The 22,405-nt window shown below is 33.9% G+C and overlaps 1 protein-coding gene across 1 annotated transcript in view; it reads right to left on the bottom strand.

The window, feature by feature from the left end:
• Positions 1 to 11,283, bottom strand: part of LOC129221526 (zinc finger CCHC domain-containing protein 8-like) — a 30,655-nt gene extending 19,372 nt beyond the window's left edge. Inside the window, exons 1-4 of the mRNA XM_054856017.1 lie at positions 11,187 to 11,283; positions 8,008 to 8,104; positions 2,471 to 2,556; positions 1,155 to 1,235 (exon numbers count right to left, since the gene is read on the bottom strand). Of these exons, the coding sequence (XP_054711992.1) occupies positions 1,155 to 1,235; positions 2,471 to 2,556; positions 8,008 to 8,104; positions 11,187 to 11,260 (338 nt within the window). The 5' untranslated portion in view covers positions 11,261 to 11,283. The remainder of the gene's footprint in view (positions 1 to 1,154; positions 1,236 to 2,470; positions 2,557 to 8,007; positions 8,105 to 11,186) is intronic.
• Between the last annotated feature and the right edge of the window lie 11,122 nt (positions 11,284 to 22,405).

Genomic DNA, 22,405 nt, shown 5'->3' with positions numbered 1-22,405 from the left:
TTTGTGAGTCTCTTACAGTTTTGTGGAGATTTTCTTTTCTTGACTATGGTGCCATTTCATGATCTAAAACCAAATTAACACCTAACTACTTTCGGAAAATGCCAATAATTAGTTTCTGAAAATTGTCAAGCTACTATAGTTTTTGTTCATTGTAGTTACAGAATGTATTGTATTAAAAATATGAATTAAAGAAAGAAATTGCACAACTTTTAAAATATAAGTCATCATCAATTTATTGTTCTTCAACCTATGATTAAAAGAAGAATGTACGTTAAAATATCATGTAAAACTTGTATGCAAAAACCATTTAAAAAATTAGTTTTTTTTTGCTGCATCTAAATATTGCACATTTTATAACATTCTTCTGAGTCATAAATGGAACTGAAATTAATTGGCTTGGCAATATTGTGAATTTCCCTTCATGACTCTACCAATTGTTACATGAGGAAGTTTTTATGTAACACAGTTATTGGCAAATTTTTTAGGTAAAATATATTTTGAATGCACATTTTGGAGGAAAATATTATTGAATACTCATTAATTAAAGCTTAATTATATGTATATTTCTGTATTACAAATATTTCAGTAATATGAATTGATTAGATTACACTCCTTTAGCGTTAGCATACTTTTGGAGAGTTTAAGACACTTTCCGACACTTTTGGACAGTCCAAAACCCAAACCTGCTTTAAAGAATTTCAGAAAGCTTTCAAACTGAACAATCATCAGTAATAGTAAAAGTACTAAACAACATAGATAAAGCACAAATAAGCAATTGAATTGCAGACATGTGTTTCGAGGTTACAAGGCTTTTTCAATGCAATGAAACGGGAGCAGGTTGTTCTACGCAGGCAGGAGCGTGCACAGAAATTTTGTGGCCCGTCACAAATGTCTTTCTCACCCATTCCTCCATATTGTTTACCCCCTACTTCCCTTCATATATTTCACCCCTCATTTTAAAAATCTCGGGCCCCCTTCAGGCTTGTGTAAATTTATGCAACTTTTTAAAACTCTACAGTTTAAGATAATCTATTACACATAGAATAAATAAAATTTTTAATTTAATTTTAACCAATTTTAAAAATTCAAGTTTAAATATAATTTTGAAATATAGTCCCAATGAAAAAATGAAAAGGATTTATAAAAAAACTTACTTTGTTTCTTTTTCTTCATCACGTTTTTCTTCTGTCTGCAAATCATTACAGTGTAACACATCTTCAAAAGCTGAAGAATAACTAATTTATTAAGGAAATACATCCTCATATTAAATGAAAACATTGTCTCACATAGTTACACAGTTAAGTATTTCTGAGTTATGAATTAAAAACCTTGTGAAGCTCTTAAATTTGATTTCTACAGACTTCAACAAAAGCTTCAAGATAAAATACATGTGCCATAAGTTTTATCAGTAACAACACTCAGCAACTTAAAATTGGAAAAAAGCATAATTTAACTTACTGACTTAAACAGACTACTGATTTTAACCTTAGTCAATAAAAAATAGTCAATTAAACTTTCAATGTGTTTTCCTTTTTACATCCAGAAGGACTAATAAGAGTATCTTTCAGTTTTAATGCCCTCTGATAATGATTTAAACCAGAGGTAGGAAACATGTAGCCTCAAGGCCGGATTGGACTCCTTGAGTTTCTTTCATGACTTTTATAAATGTTAACTTTTGTATTAATTCATATTTAGCAATGTAAATTGCGGCAATTTGAAAGTTTTGCATGGAAAATAATTTTGATGCTCAAAACTAGACACATCTCATGTTATACTAATATGAGTTGTTAACTTCAAGATCGGATATTCAATATACTAAAATTCAATTACTTTTAAGTAAGAAACAAAAGCAAACACTCCAATCAATTTTGCATCGTATTTACACGTTATTGCTTTATGTCAGTCTTTTATATTTTCGTATTATTTTCCAACATAGTAACGCTAAGAAAAAAAAAAAACAATTTTACTAGCAAATTTGAATTTAACACTAGAAATTTGCTGCATAACTATGCCTTTTGTGATCATTTGTGCAAAAACAATCATTTACAATAAAATGCAAAATTAAAATTTTTCTTTCAGGTTATGGGCAGGGTCTGTGTTAAGCAAAAATAAGTAATATAAGGCCAGACCATGCCCTAAAATAAAAATGCAGTTTGAGCAGAGATTGCAGATCAAACCACTCACTAATGTATACATAATACATTCTACAGAGATATCCTCCCCACCAAGAGCAAGAGCGCATACCCCCCTCCCTAAATATTGCGAAGACCGGTAAGAGCCCAAAGAGGTAAAAAATACCCCTCAAAACAAACCCCTCTAAAAAAATTATTACGCCATTAGATTACGCCATGCCCCCCCCCCTTCCCCTAGGTGGGCAGAACTGCATTCTACATTAAATTCTGAAGTCAAATTCAATTTTAATTATAACATAACCTAAATTAAGATATTTTGTATTAATCATAAAGGATACTGAGGAATGCCTTCTGAATGTGGTTTTTCATTCAGTGAAGTATTTGTTTTATCAATGTGAAATGATTCTGAAACTTCATTGCATTCCTAAAAATATAAACAAAAAATATCATAAAATATATTATCATAATACAAAGACACTGTTTTTGAGGAGTGATTTTGAAAATCAAGATCATTTAGCTAAGAAGCAAAACATACATTTATTACAAAAAAAAAAAAAAATAAATAAATAAATAAATAAAATAAAATAAAAATAAATAAATAAATAAATAAATCATAGTTTGTAATAAAAGGAAATAGAACAGCTTACACAAGACATTAAAAAATATTAAAATATTATTTCAAATCCTTTTTTAACAAAGAATTAGTCCTCTGTCTTTTGTTTCAATTAAGTGTGGTCTTGAATGAAGCACCAGGGCTGCGGAGTCAGAGTTAGGCTGATTTTGGGGTTAAGGAATCAGATTCGGAGATTTAAGTTTCCAAGAGTTCGAGTTATTCATTTTCCTTCTAAGTCCCCAAATCTGGCAACGCTTGCACAGTCAGAGTCTGGTTAATTATAGGGTAAAGGAGGAAGTTCTGAAATTGTTGGCGTTGGAGTTGGTTATTTTCACTTTGATTCGGCAGTGCTGTCAAGCACAATCCCTCAAACACTTTGTCATAAATAAGTCAAAAAAAAAAAAAAAAAATTACTCTAATTTGAATTCTGAAACTTTGAATTCAAATTATGTTTTTCGCAATCACGAGTTGCGACAAGACTACTGGTTAGAGTTATTGTTTCTAGAAATGGCTCCCCTGCCCAAGAATGTCCCTCCTCCTGGGTGCTTACGTGTATATAGTTGTGTGTGTGTAGGCTTACGTGTGTGCACGTAGGCGTGTGTATGTGTGTAAAGGCGTGCGCGCGTAGGTGACTGTGTATGAGCATGCGTGTGTAGGACATGGACGCCACCGCCCTGCAAAAGTGGATTCCGGGGGACAGTGCTCAGGACCAGCCGCGCCGCTGCCGGTGGATGGTGGTGCTGCAGGCCTGGTCCAAGCTGAAAAAGGAACCGGAACATCAAGGACTGTCAAGTGAGAACAATAAGCAATCGTGATTGCTCAAAAAATCAAAATTGAATTCTGAAATTTTGAATTCAAATTATGATTTTCACAATCACAAGTTGCGACAGGACCCTACTCATTGGTTACTATCCCACTCGCTTGTTTCTAGAAACGGTTCCTGTCTCTCCTCTTGGGCGGTTACGTGTGTATAGTTGCGTATGTGTAGGCTTGTGTGTGTGTGTAGACCTGTGTGTATGCATGCTGGCATGTGTGTGAGTGTGTATGAGCGTGCGTGTGTAGGACATGGACACCACCGATCAGGAGCAGCGGCTACCAAGAGGAGTCGTGGCTGCAGAGGCCGGTGGGGTTGAAAAAGGAACGGGACATCAAGGACTGTCAAATGAAAACAATTAGCAATTGTGATTGCTCAAAAAAAAAAAAAAATAATTTGAATTCTGAAATTTTGAATTCAAATTATGTTTTTCGCAATCACGAACTGAGACAGGACCCTACTCATTGGAGTTATTGTTTCTAAAAACAGCTCCTGTCCACCCACCCCCCCCCAAAGCCTGCCTCTCCTCTGTTGGCATAAAATATTATTTTATTTTTTTTCTCGGTCCACAGCTGATAATTTAAAGAAAATAATTTAAAGTTAAATGTACCTACTTTAAGCCCAGTCTGGTAAAAGTAGAACTTGTCAACTAGTTGGTGCTAACACTTCAATCGACAATTCCCCCACGCCATAATTAATGGCGACTGTTAACTGAAAACCATTGAAGATTGCATGTCTCGATGTGTCGATTCAGAAAAAGTTGAGTTGTCACCTAATTGATTCGAATTAATTCCACTTGTTGACCGCACGTGCTATGGAGAGGAGTACGAATATTCGCGGCAGTGGAATAAACAAATGAGTGATGGTTGAAGTAGAAGTTAGTGTGGTGACGTCATCGAGGCATGGAATCTTATTGGCTGATAAAACATATATATTGTGGCGAGTGGCAGCACTCGGGGCAGTCTCTCTTCTCTCAACGATCCCCAGTTGTTGTTTTTGATCGTGAAGCCTAGTACGACTCACGTGTGGGGGGGGGGGGGGGGTTTCCCCGCGATGCTAGCGGGTTTTTTTTGTGGTGTGTAAATCTAAATCTTCCAAGTCCTGGAATTAGTATGAGTCCAGGTGAAGAAACACTTGTGTTGTGTCCGGCCAATTAATATTGCCGGGGAAGTGAGTTCCTATGTGTCTACCCGAGATGTTCACCGATCTACGAACTGTCTAATGTTGCCTTTCCATTACGGACGTTCCTGAAGTGTGATCCGGGGGACCTTTTGTGTTTCTTCATGTTGATCCTTCGGACTGGCCAGCGACTACATCGACAGATTGGTGACATTTTTCCTTTATTTACTGGAACCACTTTTGTTATGATATTTTGGGGGTGTTATTTTATGGGGATGTTATAAAACAATTCCAGTCATATTTAATAAATGTATTTTTCTGAAACATGTTTTTTGCTTGTCTCCAACTTGACATTACACGGCCAGTTAATGTTGGCTTAGTTTAAATATCTTAACCTTTGGATTTTAAACTTAACTTTAATTATGCCAACATCCTCCTGGGCGGTTACATGTGCATAGTTGTGTGTGTAAGTGTTGTGTGCGTAGACCTGTGTGTATGCACATAGGCGTATGTGTGTGTGTTAGGGTGCGTGTGTGTAGGACATGGACGCCTCTGATCAGGGGAAGCGGATAGCTCAGGACCGGAGCAGCCGCGGCGCGCCGCCTGCAGGCCTGCTTCTGGTCCAAGCTGAAAAAGGCACGGAACATCAAAAACAGTCAAATGAGAACAATAAGCAATCGTGATTGCTCAAAAAAAAAGCAAATATTTGGCATAATTTTAATTACCTTCTTGTTATCATAATTTAAAACAACTACTTATGTGAACATTGTTCACAGATTCAAAGATAATTCAAAAATGCGATTTCCCCCCTAACCTGCAAAACTTCACTCAACGCACTCCTGCTTACACCAGGATTGCCAGGTGAAAAGCTATGAGAATAGTCAAAAATAGCCTTCCTATGTGATAATAAAGTCATCATCCAGAAGTTTTGATGCTTTAAAATGTAAGCAGCAAATATTTATACTACTTCCTCCTGCTTTTATAAGCAAAAGAGCTTTTATAAGATAATGTTCCCACCAAAGAAATTGTTTTGAAAGAAATTTTAGAGAAGGGACAAAAACTGATGTGGGGCAGTTTTGTTGTCATGGAATTTACAACTTCTAAGTCAAAATCAAGAAATATTGTGCAGGTGTTAAATCTGTACCTCAGTGTCAGAAGGACATAACTCAAATTATGGCAATTTTGCAGGAGAGAGGAAAAAGATTTCTGCCGTATTGAAAGAATGGGATGCATGTTTTTTTAACTCTGGTAAAAAATTAAAAAGGATTTTTTAAAAAGAATTACATTCACATGGCTCGATGTGAAATGGGTTTCTACACACAATGCATTAATAAATGAAGAATTGCAATTTTTGGACTTACGTCAGTTGGGTTGCAAATCCATTATGTTAGTCACATTGACTAAAATGCTCTCTAAATCTCAAACACAAGTTTAATAATATTATCTTTTGTATTTACTTGAAAAACACATCTGTGCAAAGAACAATAACAACCTGTTTTTGGTATTATGACAAAAATAAAGCTAGTACCCAGCAAATCATATTAAAAAAACGTTCTGAATATTATGTTAGTCACCATGGAATTACATAATCAAGTAAATGCTAAAAATATCTCTCATTTATATACGGTGGTGCATCTGTAATTGGTAGAGAAAATATCAAATGAACTAATGTTGAAAAGCCTGGAAAATACACTGGCCTCAGATAGTTAAGGTACAACATGTTTTTTGAAGCTCACTGTTAAAAAAATGGCAGTAACAATAAAATGTATAGTTTTCATGAATGATAATAACAAACTTTAAAACCATTTATGAAAAAAAGGATAACTGCCACTTTTATTTTATAGGAATAAACGTATCTTTATGAGTGAGAAAAAAATATGCAAAAATCAAGTTTTCGTACTTTTGTGTGTAAGTTGTGTCGATTTTTAACTGTTGCTGGCAGTTTCAATAACAGTAGTCAATAAGAGTTTAGAAAATGTCTCAGAGACGTCGTTTACCGGATTCGTTAAGGTGGCGGGCAGTTGGATGGATGGAAATGGGATTGTTTCAGGCTAATGCTGCTAGAAGTCTCAATGTTTCTCGTAGTGTTGTGCAGCCACTTTGGGATCAAAACCAATCAGATGATTCTGTGTCTAGAAGACTTGTTCCGGGTCGACCACGAGCTACAACACCTGTAGAAGACCGTTTTCTAGTTCATTCGGTCGAATGAGAAAAACCACTACCGTGCTTCAGCTTGTTGCAGACCACTTTGTAGCATCCGGAAGAAGAATCTCTGCTACTACGGTGTGAAATCGTCTTCACAATTCAGGTCTGTATGCAAGACGACCGGTTGTGTGTGTTACGCTCAATGGACCACAGCGAAGGATTCGCTTATGCTGGACAAGAGAACTCAGCAGCAATTGGCTTCTGTGCTGTTCAAAGACAAGTCCAGATTTACATTGGAGAGTGATTCAGGATGGGATTCAGGACGTCTACTGATTTGGAGAGAACAGCACAGTAGATACCATCAATCCAACACTGTTGAAAGGGACAGTTATAGAGATGGTGGAATCATGGTTTGTGGGCAGGGATCTCGCTCGGTGGTCACACTGACCTGCATTTGTTCCATGGAGGAACTCTGACTGGTCTGAGATATCGGGATGAGATCCTTGATCCATATGTCCGCCTATGTGCTTATGCTATTGGTAATGCCTTCATTCTGATGGATTGTAATGCACGACCTCACTGAGTTCGGATTGTTGAGGAGTATCTTGAGGACCATGGTTTGGAACGAACGGAATGGTCAGCTCAAACTTTTAGATCTGAATCTGATAGAACTTCTTTGGGACTATCTTGGCAGACAGGTTGCTGCTTCAAATCTTCCTCCAAGGTCGTTACATGAGCTAGAACAAGGCTTACGTTCTGTCTGGTCTTCGCTTCCTATTACTGTGTCCGACAACTTAATAAACAGCACGGAAAAAGGACGCCGCCAATGCATTCAAGTTAGTGGGGCACACATTCCTTATTAGAACCCATTTTTGTATTGTTTCTATGACATTTTACGACATAACACTGTGATATTTTCTTCAAAAATGGACTTTTCTGCAAAGATTGCTTTTTTTTGTTACAAATAGTTTTTGCTATACACTTATGGAAATTTCTATAATGCATTCAATAAAAAACTATTTAATGCACATATCCTCCAAATTTTTTGTTTCTACATTCATTGATTTGCAAAATTGACTCAAAAAAACGGTTGTACCTTAACTTCTTGAGGCCAGTGTACTTGCAAAATTTACTTGATTTATAACTAAGTTGGCATTGACTTTCAAAGAACTTCAAGCCCTTACCTGTTCCACGTTATCTTGGATTTGACAATTTACAATGAAATCTTCCCCATTTTCTAATGTATCTTTTAGAAAAGTTTCAACTTTAGTTCGGTATTTTCTGTTAAAAGAAAACATAACATACATATATTAAAATATGTATAGGGAAAGCAGGTGCAGGAATGATAAATAGTTTGCAATTCAAGAATAAGATAATTGGGTTGATATTTTTACTAAATTATTCAATTCTTTTTATGCAACTGTCGATGAATTTTCTGATCTTACATAGCTTAATAGGCCTGTGATGAAAAAAATACAAGAGAAGTAATGAATGAATTTTATGTACTTTTTGGTGCTTGCTTCTGGAAAAATGATGAAAATATTCTGTTACGTTCAGGATTTTTTGAAAAGTTGATTTTATTTTTGCTGAAATCTTCCATCAAAAAGTTTAAAATAATTCATCAGGCAAAAGTGGAATTTTTTATTATTTTAATGAATAGAAAACATTCTATTCTTGGTGATATATTTTGATTCTTCAGCAAAGAATTACTTTTCATTGGTCTAAATGGAAGAAAATGGATAAAAAATGCCAAATGTTTCTCATCCGCGGAGCAAAAAATTACTATATCTGAGAAATAAAACTTTTTCAAGGAAAATAAAAAACTGTTTGGGAGTACAGAACATTGATGCAGATTGCCTACTAAATTTCATTAAGTGAAAAATGGAACGACAAGAAAATTTCAGAAAATTTGTTGATTTTACATGGAATGAACCTGTAGCCAGATTGCACAAACATCCTCCGTGAGAGAGAAAAACGCAAAGTTCTCTTGAGTGTAAACTTTTTGCCTCGAAATATGTTAATAGAAACCTTTTTTGTTTTACTTTTTGCTATTTGAAATTTGTTTCAGCAATCTGATCATTTCATAAAAAAATCAACTAATTTTCCAACATTTTCGTGCCATATCATTTTTGATCTTGATGAAATTTAGTAGGCAATCTGCATCATTAGGCAATGTTCTGTACTTGTACTGTGTTTAGTAGGCAATGTTCTGTACTCCCAAACAATTTTCTTTCTTGAAAATGTTTTATTTTTGAGATAATAGCTGTTTTTTGCTCGCAGAAGAGAACAAATTGGCATTCTTGATCCTTTTTCTGCTGCTTAGACCAATAAAAAGTAATTTGTTGCTAAACAATCAATATGTATCACCAAGAATAGGATTTTTTTTATACATCCAAATGAAAAAAAAAAAAAAAACACTTTCGTCAGATAAATTTTTTGAGAAAATACATTTTAATGGAACATTTTGGTAAAAAATAAAATCAATTTTACAAAACATTCTGATGCGATAGAGAAAAATGGAGGTCATTTTTGAAATCAGCACATCAAACAATATGAAGATCAGTAAAAACTTATATTGTATTTTTCAAAAAGTTTAATTTTGCAGGGTTGTGTTTGAATTGATGAGTCCATAAACCTTTAATCTCCCACGTCAAAACCCAGGAGATGACTGGTTTTCGAACCCATCAAATCATTTATTTTTTCAATAAGATTGTCTTAGGAAAATAAAACAAATATGTTGTAAGAATATCATCAATAATAATTTTTAATCCCAGAATAACACTAAAATGTAGTTAAAACCTGCAAGTTTTATTAACTGGGTTCCTGGCCGCAGAAACAGGAAGACACAACGGCGACTGTCGGAGATACTTGAGACAGTCTGCAGAATATTTAAAACTTGGGCAGCAGACTATTTCTGAACTGGATAGTATGTTGCTTTTTATTACTATGCATTATACTTCATAGCAATTGAGTGAATAAAAAAATATAACTTGCACTTCAAAGTTGTATAATATTTTTACTCAGCATGCTTTGTATTGAGCACTAAGCGGAAAAGAAAAAGAACTATCATAGAACGAGAAGATGTTAAAAGATTGCTGCACAGATACAGCAAATGTTATTATTATGGCTATCATTCAAGCGGTACAAATGTAAGCCGAAAGTACATTTTCAATGTGTAATAGTCAAATATGAATGATTTTGATCATGTAACACTTCAAAAAAAAAAACCTTTAACATGGAAAATTTGAGCAATACCAAGTACAGTATACTCTCGATATCACAAATTCAATGGGACAGTAAAAAAAAAAAAATTGAGATACAGAGTTTTTAAGATAACAAGGTCATAATTATAATAAAATAATATTCTAAAAATTAGTCACAACAGTTACAAATAAGTGGAAAAACATAAAGAAAATTTAAAAAAGGTAATACAATAACAAAAGTTTTAATATTTAAAATGAGCCAAAAATAATAGAAAAAAAAAAAGAATAAAATAGAACGCTCTAGTGAAGTAACAAAATTTAGTGATTTAGCATGATTAAACTTATCAAAGCTTTGGATTCTCAAGTTGTAGAACATTTCAAATGAGTTTCAAGCGCCCCGGAACAAAAGAAGTTGGACAAAAGATTGCACCATTCCCTGTGTCTCTAAAGGAGTTTTCTGTTCATCTCCCCCTTTTACGGAGGTGGAAACAGGTTCAAAAGGTCCAACGAAATGGCATGAGAAGAGGGCAAAAAGTTTTAGGTAGGTTTTTTGGGTATCTCGGGACTTACATTTTTCGACAACCTCGGGCTCTAGAATGAAAGTGACAGTAGATAAGCTTCTCCGAATCATTCCTAGCCCCTGAGAGAAATAATGGAGGGTGAGAGAAATTTTAGGAAACATTCCGTGAGTTGCTTCGAGACAATAAACTGCATCTTTTCTGGAAAAATGATATTCGACTTCAAAAATGTTCGATATAACAAGGTTTGGATTAAAAACTCTTTGACGTAAGAATGGAAAATAACATTAGTTAAATACGGAAAATCAAGGGGGAAAATATTTTTTTGTCAAATCAAATTTTTCGAGACATTGAGAGTTGTAAAAGGGCATACGTTGACAAAGTTCTCCTCCTCTATTTGGTGGTTCTGAAATTATCATTAATACTTAAAAATGAATTTTAAATTTAACAAATAAACAACTAATGATTTTTTAATCCAATTTAACTAAATATACACTATGGACTGTGAACACATTTGCTCCTGTATTTAGAACTCAAACAGATTATACAACACATCAATTAAATAAATTAATTAAATATATTTACCACGCAATCTCTAAACATATAAATATTGAAAAAGTAACTTCAAAGATAAGATCTTACCGAGCAATCATTTCATTTTTGAATATAATCTTTACAACAGAAGTGTCCCACAGCACTTCATTTGCCCGTTCCATTCTTGAAATTTTTGTCTTCAAGTTTTCAAGTATCAACATTAAGGATTTTTTTTTGTTCAATTTTCATATATTTGTTGAAAAATGAATAAATAATAAGTAATATAGGGTAACAGCACCAGTATCAGACAGTCGTAAGTTTGGATTAAAATAATAAGAATTTTAGGCGGGTAAAACTAATGCTGCTGCAACCCATGAATATGGTGCAACCATCTAGTGTTACCAGAGTGAATTTATTGAGCCAGTTGGTATTTACAAGGCAGTGGTGGAAGATTATGAACAGCCACCACAAGGTCTGCCAGTGTTTCATGTTCATTTGAATTCAATAAGGTTTTAGATATAAAAATAAACTTATTCACATTTTGAAGAGAAAAGGGGAATTCTGTCCATTAGTCATCTTTTCTTCATCCTATCTGTTACTGGGTATCATCATAATTGTCGGTGTCTGTTACTGGGGGTCTGACCTTTTTACAAAATCAATTAAGCAAATAAAAATAGAATCAACTAATTCAGAGGATGCAGAAGCAACCAAATGTTAGATGAAATGTAGTTGCATTGAGGGAAAAATAGTTTGAAAAGTCTAAAGGCTCAGAAAATTGAGTTAACCTGAGAGCAATGTCTTAAGCATGCCTTTATTTGGGGGGGGGGGGGGTGCCATTACCCTAATACCAATAAGAATTCAATAACAAGTGCCAATTAAGTACATTTTGTGAAAGTTTTATTCACTGACATCAAATTTACCATAGGCTAAATTTCTACTTTCAAATCCAATCTTTTGTGAGCTTCACATTCAGTAGGATGCCAATTATCCAAACTCCAATAAATCAGACTGTTTGAATATCCAAATATACTATTCTTCTCAATTACAAATCAAGACACTAAGTTTAGCATGTACACAGTAAATATGAATCAGAGGAATACATATGGATGCTAATGAAGCAACATTTTGCATTGCAACAATGAGATAAAGTTGAGCTTTATTTGCATAACTTATGCAAATACTCTACAAAATTTAAAGAGGCAGGTGCCAGCAGATATTCTTCCAAAACTTTTTTTTTTATACACACAAGTATCTCGTTTTCAAGCAGTCTTGAACTATTTTTTTGTCAAGTCATGAAAGAAAGTGCGAATCAAGTGACCTAAAGGCCTTTCAATGATTATTTTCTATAATTATTTATAACAAACTATGGGAATATAGGACAATTGCAAAAATATAGGACACTTTTGATGTTTTTTTTTTTTTTGAAACTATAGGATATATATAATGTGACCAGACGTCCTGCTTTTTGTCTCACTGTCCCGCTGCGGGAATGTCCCGCCAAAGTGTCCCGCTTTGTCGAAAAAGTCCCGCTTTTTTTTGTTTAAATTCCGTCACACAAGAAATATAACATACAATCTAGATTTTTCAAACGCTTTTTTGATTTTTTGCTGTTGGTAAACGTAAGAATGCCATGTAAAATGTTATCCTTTAATGTTTAATACGCTAAACTACCTCCACCATCATTTGGATTGAAGAGGAGGAGCTGTTCTTTATTGGTACATTTGAGTGATTTCTTGGCATTTTTCTGTTACGTAAAATATTAAGCCTGTGGAAAAAAAAACTACTCTACCCCCCCCCCCCCCCCCCGTCATGTGCCTTATTTTTAGCTTGAAAAATCTGGTCACATTAGATATATAGGACTACTTCTACCCCTGCATAAGCATAGGAACTCACAAAAGCTCATTTTTTGGTAGAAATTAAGCTCTGGCTCTAATAAAATGCTATTAATAAGCAGCCTGAATCTAAAAATTTATCAACTTTTTTATTTGCAGCAGAGTCTTAGAGATTAACAATAAATGTGAAATCCCTCTATTTATAGCTGATAAAATGAAGTCTCTAATTCAGATTTCTAAGCACCAAGATCCAAGTTTATCGAATACCTTTCTTTCTCATTATTAGGAAAAGTTTTGATGAACTTTTAAAGTGCAATTTCTAACACAAAATTTACACATAAAAGCCATTTAGGCGTTTCGAAATTTTCATTCTTAACAATTGTGAATTTAAGCATTTTTTTAAATATTTTTTGAAGCCTTTCTGCTACACTATTATTTAATTTTCTCCCTTAAAAAAGATAATCAAGTTCTCAACAGCTTTTTTCCATTTGCTTCTATCTTAAAGTCATAATGTTTAATTAGTAGAGTAATTTGATTAAAATACAGTCAATTTGCGATAACTCAAATTTAAAGGGACCGACGAAAAACTTCGCCTCATCGAAAGTTCGACTTACTGCTAGTTTCGGTTTTCGATATTTTTAAAGACAAACCATGAAATATTTTAATTAATATGTACATATAACAGACAAAAGAACCCAACTTAAAAGTTTTTAAGCACAATATGCACAGTTCAATCAAAAATACTCAGAGAAAAAAAATCAAAAGCATGTTTGTGATTTCAATACTGATGGAATCACTTGAATAGAGCTGATTCTACTTCAGGAAAGGCGCACATCTTCATTCGTTTCAAATTCGGATTCATGGATTCTACCGCTTTAGAAGTTTCTTTTTATTTTAATATCACTGTCAGAGGACTTGCTTACACACCTTTAATAGTAAAGAAAACCCACTCTGTCTCTCAGGAACTTATCAGCAAATGATCAAACTAAAGAATGATGGAAAACGTGTCTTAACTTAAATCAGCTTTTGAACAAAGGTACAATCAGTGGACTTCACAACTTGGCAGCTTAAAAGCAAACTCATAGTCTAGCAAAATGTCAAAGTGTAAACAGTACAGTTCAACAAAACAAAAAAGCTAACCCATTTCCGCATGTGTAACTCTTTTATAGCACATTGGCTCAAAAGGAGCTCTTCTTGCGTTTAGAGGTCTTTTGTGCAGGAACTGCAAGTGAAGGTGAATTAATTTTTCTCTCATAGTCACTTGTTTCTTTCGCTTTCTTTTCTTTCTTTCCAACTAAATTTTGCGTCATCTTTGAAAAAACTTCAAGTTAAAGGAAGTTAACTTCGAGATATTGAGAATAATTAGCTTGGAATTAAAGACAAAGGGGTCGAGACTTTGAGTATAGTAATATTCGAGTTACCAGACTTTGAGTTATCGCAAATTGACAATATGTTGCATTTTATTTTGTTACATACATACATTTGCATTTAATTTAAAACAGATTTTTACCTGAATTACTCAAATCATACAATAAAATCAAAAATTTTCATAAGAAAAAAAATATCTCATAAAATTTTTTTAAATTACACATTTTATCAGTGTATCAAAGGTCACTCATACTTTTATTCTTCCTAAAATTACACTGAAAAATCAAGTCTGGAAAAAATACATTTAAGAATGATCTATAGCAATGACATTGAAAATTTTTATTCAAGGCAATATTTTTAATCTGAAATCGAGGAATTCCAAAAAGCTGAAAAAGAAAAAAAAAACAGAAATTTAAACATGCATAGTCTTTTTTTTTATTAGTCCATAAATATTCCCAACCTATCTAGATAGTTTTTCTAAATACTTTTATCATGTTTGACCAGTAGCACTGCAATTTGATGGTCATGATCATGATTCATATATTTGTTAAATGTTAATTTAAATTTGCTGCATTAAAATCTACAGTTCATGCTTGCACCATTCATAATGAATTAATTTTTCAAAACTTTAAACAGTTTCACGGCATTGCATGAAGCCTGACACCACCAATCCTCCTGGTTGCCACCTATGCTAATTTGCTCTTCCCAAAATTTTTCAAATCCTCTCTTTGAGAATAATTCAGACAGAAAACTCCCTCCAGCAGAAGATGCTTGAGTAGGGAAAAAATTGAAATACAAATAAATTTAATGATTCATTAGTAAACATAACAATAAACATAATACACAAAGGATATTTTCTTTAGCCATTGTTTCAAGCCGAGAATCCTTCATCCCAAATGAATGGTTTGAGTTTTTATCAAAATTTGCACATGAATCTTTATTCTTCATTCTAAAGCATGAAAAAAGAGGACACTATTTAAAGAAAAACCAAACATTTGTTTCAGATTTAAGGAATATAGAATTAATTGCAATATTAAAAATGTCACCCTCTAGGAGTTACAGCAGTACCTGAACTTACTTGTTGTTCACCTAAGATTGAATGTGGAAACAAACCAAGAATGCTACTCTAGGGTGGTCATAAGGTACTGGGGAAAAAAGTTTCATCTTATCTTTTGCGGCACCCTCCTAAAATTTGACAGAAAATTTTATTTGCAAAGTTGTAGCTCAATCGGATAATATTAACACGTGCCACAAAGAGGGTAAAATTAAGAAAAGCAGCGATTTTTAGCAAAAAATTATTTTCAACAATAATATTAAAACTATTTGCCCTAAAGTCCCAGTTCTTGTCTTTTGGAATTTTTGAAGTCAGGATCCTAAAAATCGCATAAAAAGAATAAACTATCAAAATATACATTTTATTACTACTTTCAGTATATTCATTTCAATCTATGTATAATGTAAAGTTTTCACAGAAAAAACAGCAATAATATCAGGAGTATACCTACAGATATGTTTTAAAACTCAGTTAAAAGAAAAACATTTTGTAAAACTCCTGAAATTAGCTGTACAAACCATAAATATGGAACATTGCTTCCCTCCTTGGAGGTAACACTGAACAATAGCTTAAAAATCTCCTTCTTGAAAGGGCTTTCGACCCCCTAGGGAAGAAGAATACGGTTCCCAAGAAAGTGTACTATTCGCTAAGAAAAGGAGCCATAAAATGACCACAGTGTCCTATAATCTAGTAAGGGGTTCTTGTAATCAGATTCAGAAGTGAAAATGGAGAATTTGTGTGGTCTTTAATTGTTACTCCATAACGAAATACCCAATCATCATATACTTCATGGGAGGGCATAAAATCCATTGAGAGGTTGAGACACCTCAAACCATTAGCTAAATGTTGTATTTGTAGTTACTTTTTTGCTTTGCAAGTCTTTAAGCTTCAAATTTTGTAAGTTACTTTTCTCTCGAGATTTAATGGAGAATGGCTCTATCTTTGAGTTCCAAAGCAACAACAAGCATGAATTTGAGGGAAAAAGAGGAAATGTTTTAATCCGTCACAAGGTTCCAAGTTCCTTCGAATATCCAAGTATTGCACAGCTTATTTTATAACTTGCATCAAGTAAATCTGAGCATCAGAGATGCTTCAAGTCTCACAATAAAGGAAGTTCTTATTTTTTGGGAAAAAGCCAAGATACCAACCAAACAATTGAAAAACTGTGTTACAAAGTTAGAAAAACTGTATGATGAGTGGAGAAAACCTGCAAAAAAGTGCTGCGAGATCTGAAAACGCCATTCATATTCAAAAAGTTAAAGCTTTTGAGTCAACATTTGATGACCTATTTGACGTTGCTCATCAGGATGCACTAAATAACATTGCTGAAAATGACAGGCAGTTTTTGATGCTCCAAAGAGAGAAAGGACATCCTGGTTGCATGGGAGGCGTTGACATGAAATTTGTAAAATTAGAACAACGAAAAAAAGCAGGATGAGAAGCTGAGATGGCAAATTAGAGAAATCAAGAGAAAATGCTGGTGAGTTTGTGATTTTCATTGTTATCAAAAATTTTTAAAGGATTTTTTTTTACTTATGAAGAAACTTTTATTCTGACCAAAATTTGGTAACTAAAATTTATATTTCACTCCTTGAAGGTGAAGAAGGAGAAATACAATCTACACCAAGCACTAAGAGTAGATCAGATGAAGAGGAGCTGATGCAGGAGGAGATAGCACAGGAAGTAAATAAGAGGTACAGTAGAGGTAAAGAAGAGATCATGACAGAAAAATTGTCAGTATTGTTAGACAGGTGTAGTATTTCAGATAGATATGCAGGATGAATAACAGCAGCTGCAGCAGAGGCATTATACCACGACCCTCAAAATTTAATTTTAAGTAGAAATGGTATACGACTTCGTAGACAGCAATTTCGCCAGCAAAGATCCAATCTTATCAAAAAAGATTTAGGAACACAGATTTAGAAGGAGCTGTTGTGCACTGGGATGGGAAACTGCTTCCTGATGTACTTAGTAAAGAAAATATAGAGAGGCTAGCTATTGTCATACATGTGGCGGTGAAGAGCAATGGATAGTGTTCCATCCTTGAAAACAACACAGGTCTGATTCAAGCAAAAGCTGTATTTTCAGCAGTAGAAGATTGGGGAGCAGTTGAAAAAGTTCAGGTAATGTGTTTTGACACTACTTCTGTACATACTGTACACCTTAAGGGAACATGCATTCTGTTAGAATAGTTATTTCAGAAAAATCTTTTGTATTTAGCATGTCTCCACCACATTTTAGAAATTATTTTAAAAGCTGTTTTCATTTGCAAAATAGGTTCATCAACTGGTCCTCAACCACATATTTTTAAAATTTTTCAGGTTGAATGGTCACGAATTGATAAGACGCAGTTCAAAGCAACTTAAGAAGATACAGATATCAGAAATAAAATGAGCAACCCAGACAAAATTTCAGGCTTTCTTTTAGAACAATTAAAATAGCGACAGCCTAGGGATGACTATACATAATAAATTCAGCTTTATTTAATTTGTTTAGGGAGCCTTCATCCAAACAATGCTACTTTTCGAGTACCTGGCGCTATTCATAAAGCCAGATGTATGGCAAAGGCAATATTCTCCTTAAAAATATTTCTTTTCAGGGATCAGTTTTCCATAACTGATTTAGAGAAAAAAGTCACTGAAGATATCTGTTTATTCATAGTTAATATTTACGTAAAAGCATGGTTTAATGCACACGATCCATCTTTGGTCCCCAATCAAGACCTACAATTATTAAAGTCTTATGTTAAATGCAAGAGTATTGATGAAAATGTTGCAAACATGGCACTGCGTAAAATAACTAAATATCTGTGGTATCCTAACTCGGAGCAAGTTGCATTTTCCTTTTTTGACGATAGTTTAGAAAAAAGGATCAAAACAAACATGGTTGCAACATTAAGATCTGAAGCAGGAGATGATGAAGATGATTGCGATGATAGGGATAGTAAAGCACTGATCAATCTAAATGAAGTTAGTAGTTTATTGGAGAAGGAAGTAGACTATTTCGTTTCTCCTATAACTTTAAATTTTTTTAAAGAGATTCGCAATTGATACAGATTTTTTAAATGCTGATCCCGATGAATGGTGTGAAAACCAAAATTATATTAAAGCAAAAAATATTGTGCATAGTTTTAGGGTTGTCAATGACCCAGCTGAAAGAGGTGTAAAATTGATCCAAGACTTTAATTCCTCTTTAACAAAAGACGAAGAGCAACAACAGTTCTTGTTGCAAGTAGTATCTGAATGCAGGCACATTTTTCCAAATTCATTGAAGGCTACAATGTACAAGCCATTACCATCTTAACTTTTATTTCAAGAGTAAATAACATAATGATATCTAATATAACTGTGTTGTGAAAAGAATAAAATACATTCGAACTTCTATTGTCATTTTACCTTTTTGCTTTCTCTTATAACTTAACTGACCCCCCTTAGCGCCTTTTATTTAAATCAGAAATTTGTTACATTTAATTATTAATATGCATTCAATTAAAGCCTTCTCAAAGAAAAAACATAAAAACAACAAAGAGCAAACATGTAATTGGAAAATGTAATGCTTTTTGGTCTTTGCATGAAATCTTTGCATTGATGATGATAACCTCTACGACCTGACATGAACAATATCAAATACTACTCTGTAAATTTTCGTTAAAAAAAAGGGATGAGATAGCATATCTCAAGAATAAAATTTCCTATATAATAGAACCGGAGCAAAGTTCCTAGGACGAATATTTAAGGCTTAAAAGCGGAAAAACTACGATATTTTGCTAAAAATCGCTGACTTTTGTAACTTTAGCCTCTTTGCGGCATGTGTTAATATTACTGGATTGAGCTGAAACTTTGCAGATTTTTTTTTCTGGTCCATTAGCCATTTAGGGGGGTGCCGCAAAAGAAATTCGAAAGTTGATTTTTTGTGACCACCAATATTCCAATAAGAATCAAATTTCACACCATCTTGACAACACATATTACGACCGGGATCACTCAAAAAAATTGAACTGGTAAAGCTATTTTGAATTTATAATTTGCAAATAAATTTTTTAAAAATTTCTTCCGTGGGTAACAATATCATGAAGCATCAACCTCATCATTTTTTCTAACATTTTCAAAATTATTAATTGACTGATTCAAATAATTTACACTGTTGTAAATAATTAAGAGAATTTTCAGATACGGTTAATTATCTCCAGAACTACTGGGCCGATTTTAATGAAATTTAGTATGTACATACATTGAAACAATGCAAAACAAATAACCGTCCAAGATTTAAAATACACATGAATGATCATAAATATAACACTCGTTAGAGTTAGATGGTATGAAACAGCGGTTGCAAAATTGAACAACAAAATGGGTTAATGGGGGTATGGCCCCCTTTAACAAACCTATAAACCTTGCAGTGTGACTCCATCAACCATTATGGATGAGGAGGTTTGACGGTCTGGGCAGGCATCATGTTGGATGGCTGCATGCCCCTCCATGTCTTTGAGAGAGGCTCTGTTACAGTTGTGAGGTATAGGGACATGGTTTTAAAGCCTTTACGCGCACCTCTTGAGGGGCGCTGTTAGCCCCGAGTTAATTTTAACGGATGTTTACACAAAACCACATTGAGTTCTTCGGGTCGACGAATTTCTTAAATGGGAGGATATTCACAGGATAGATTGGTCAAGCAGATCTCTAGACTCCAATCCTATAGACCATGTCTGAGACGCTCTTGGGAGGGCAATGGCAACTCGCAATTTTCCTCCGGGGACCTCCTTTTACAGCCTGAGTATAGCGTTGTTGAACGAGTGGAAAAAAATTGCCCCAGAATCCCATAAACTGCTTCATTTCAAGTAAGGAGTCACATTGCGAAGCCTATATGTTTGTTACAGGAGATCATATCCTCTACTAACCCATTTTTTTTCTGTTCAATTTTGCAACAACTGTTTTATACCATCCGACTATAATGAGTGTTTTTTATGACCATAAGTGTGTATTTTAAATTTTAGATGGCTATTTGGTTTATATTGTTTCAATGTATGTACACACCAAATTTCATTGAAATCGGTCCAGTAGTTCTGGAAATAATTGACCAAATCTGAAAATTCTCTTAATTTCTTACACCAGTGTGCTTGATTAATATACTTGATTCACAAACATTTAGAAAATTTGAAGACACTTGCTCAAAATTTACTACTTCTAGCTTCGCCACTCTTTGCATAAACAAACTGCTCCTTGTGCTAACCTGACTTAAACATACGGTATTTGCGGGAATAAGCTCCGCAGCGCATACAAGAAAAAAGATTACTGGTGCGGCGCTTATAACGAGTGTGTCTGATACAGTGTGGTTTTTTTTATTTTCAAGTTTAAAAAAAAAAGTTGAAAATGCTGCTAATAGATGGCACTACATCATCTCCTTCCATTTTGCAAAATTCTTTGACCTTGGGCGACAAGTAAAGCAAAGAGGAGGGAGGGAAGGTGAGTCAGCGATTGCACGTCTTTCACTGAGGAGAGAAACACTGATCCAGGTGGGAGAGCAAGCCTTATCATGTCCGAGTGAAGGGGTCAAGGAGAGGAGGCAGAAAAAGTACTAGTAAGGGATGGATGCCCAGTTTTGTAAAAGGAATTTATCACCCTCCTCACAAAAGTGGGTTGCTCTGTCAAGCAACCTAATTGGAAACTTTTCTCTTAGCTCTAATTTTATTATTCACTCACATCGTCGCATTGCATCTTTTGTTGTCGTTCATGCGTTCTTGGCTTATCTTTTTTAAGGAATTTTTCCAGAGTTGCTTTTGAAATGGCTACTAAGCAGCTGAAAAGTTATACTGCAGCCTTTAAGTTTAAGATAATAAAGGCAGAAGCAATTGAAAATCATCTTGCTGCCAGAGAGTTTGGCATTGACGAGAGATGGGTTTGCCGTTGAAAATCGGATAAATTAACCATCAAAAGTGATGGCCAATTGTGCAATGCCGAAAGCAAGAAGTGTAAAGTGGGGATTTTTAAAAAATGTTTCATTATTGTTAATTAAAAATAATAATGAGAAATAAAAAAATAATTTCTATTTACATTTAATCCAGCTTTCTTCACTAGTGAATGTGCTTTTAAGTTGTTTAATGTTGGGTGCACACTTATGGAAGGTGCGGCACTTACACCGGGTGGGGCGCATACTTCAATTTTTTTTTTTTTGCGAATATATTACAATGCAGCACTTATTATCGAAAATACAGTAATCTCAAAAATGTACCTTTCCCTGGTTGATTTTTGAAAACAAATTTGCCTATTGATTGCATTAATTATAAATTTGTAATGGAAAATTAAAATTTAAAAAAATTGTAAGGCACATGATTTTTTTCCTGGTCAACAATGAAATTTTTTTAAAGTATCCGGATCCCACTTCAAATTATTTGCCGATCGCTGAAGAAGGTACCAAAATTTTTGATTTAAAAAAAAAACATTTAAAACTTTGGTACTTTTTTCTACAGAACAGCCATTCTTCTAAGTCTGTTTCCTTCAAATAATTCTTCTTTTTGCACGTAATGTGTATGCTCAATTTGGTTCTTTCAATATCTTGGTTTTTCATTTTAACCTTCGATGCCAAGTTTGGTCGAAGCTTTATTAGATGCTCTTCATTCTTTTTAATGGACTTCTTAACAAAACAAACTATTGAAATGAAAAATAACCCAAGTAATATGCAAATTAATTTGATAAAATTGTAATAAATGATTTTCATTGAGGTAGAAAATATACAAGTTGCCAAGCCACCTGTAATGGAAATTTTTTTAATTTTTATTGAATTAAGCATGCTTCTTAGTGTCAAGAGGGAAAAAAAGGATACATGGATAGAAAATTTTGAATTTATTTTCCCCTTTATTGCAAACTGTACAATGTACCTTATGATGGTATTTCCAAGGCTGAAATAAATATATCGGCACCTCAGAGCAACAATAAGATAACTTAGTGTTATTTCTGGGATTAGATATCTTGTTGTTGCTCTGAGGCTACAACAATATACTGCAAAAGTAAAAATTAAATTTGGTTTATAAAATAATAGTTAGAGAGGATACAGTTGCATGCCAATCTTTGGCATTGTTA

The sequence above is a fragment of the Uloborus diversus genome, chromosome 4 (assembly GCF_026930045.1).
Source record: "Uloborus diversus isolate 005 chromosome 4, Udiv.v.3.1, whole genome shotgun sequence".
NCBI lineage: Eukaryota > Metazoa > Arthropoda > Arachnida > Araneae > Uloboridae > Uloborus > Uloborus diversus.
The sequence above is the reverse complement of the archived record's forward strand: the minus strand, read 5'-3'. Positions and strand labels throughout refer to the sequence as shown.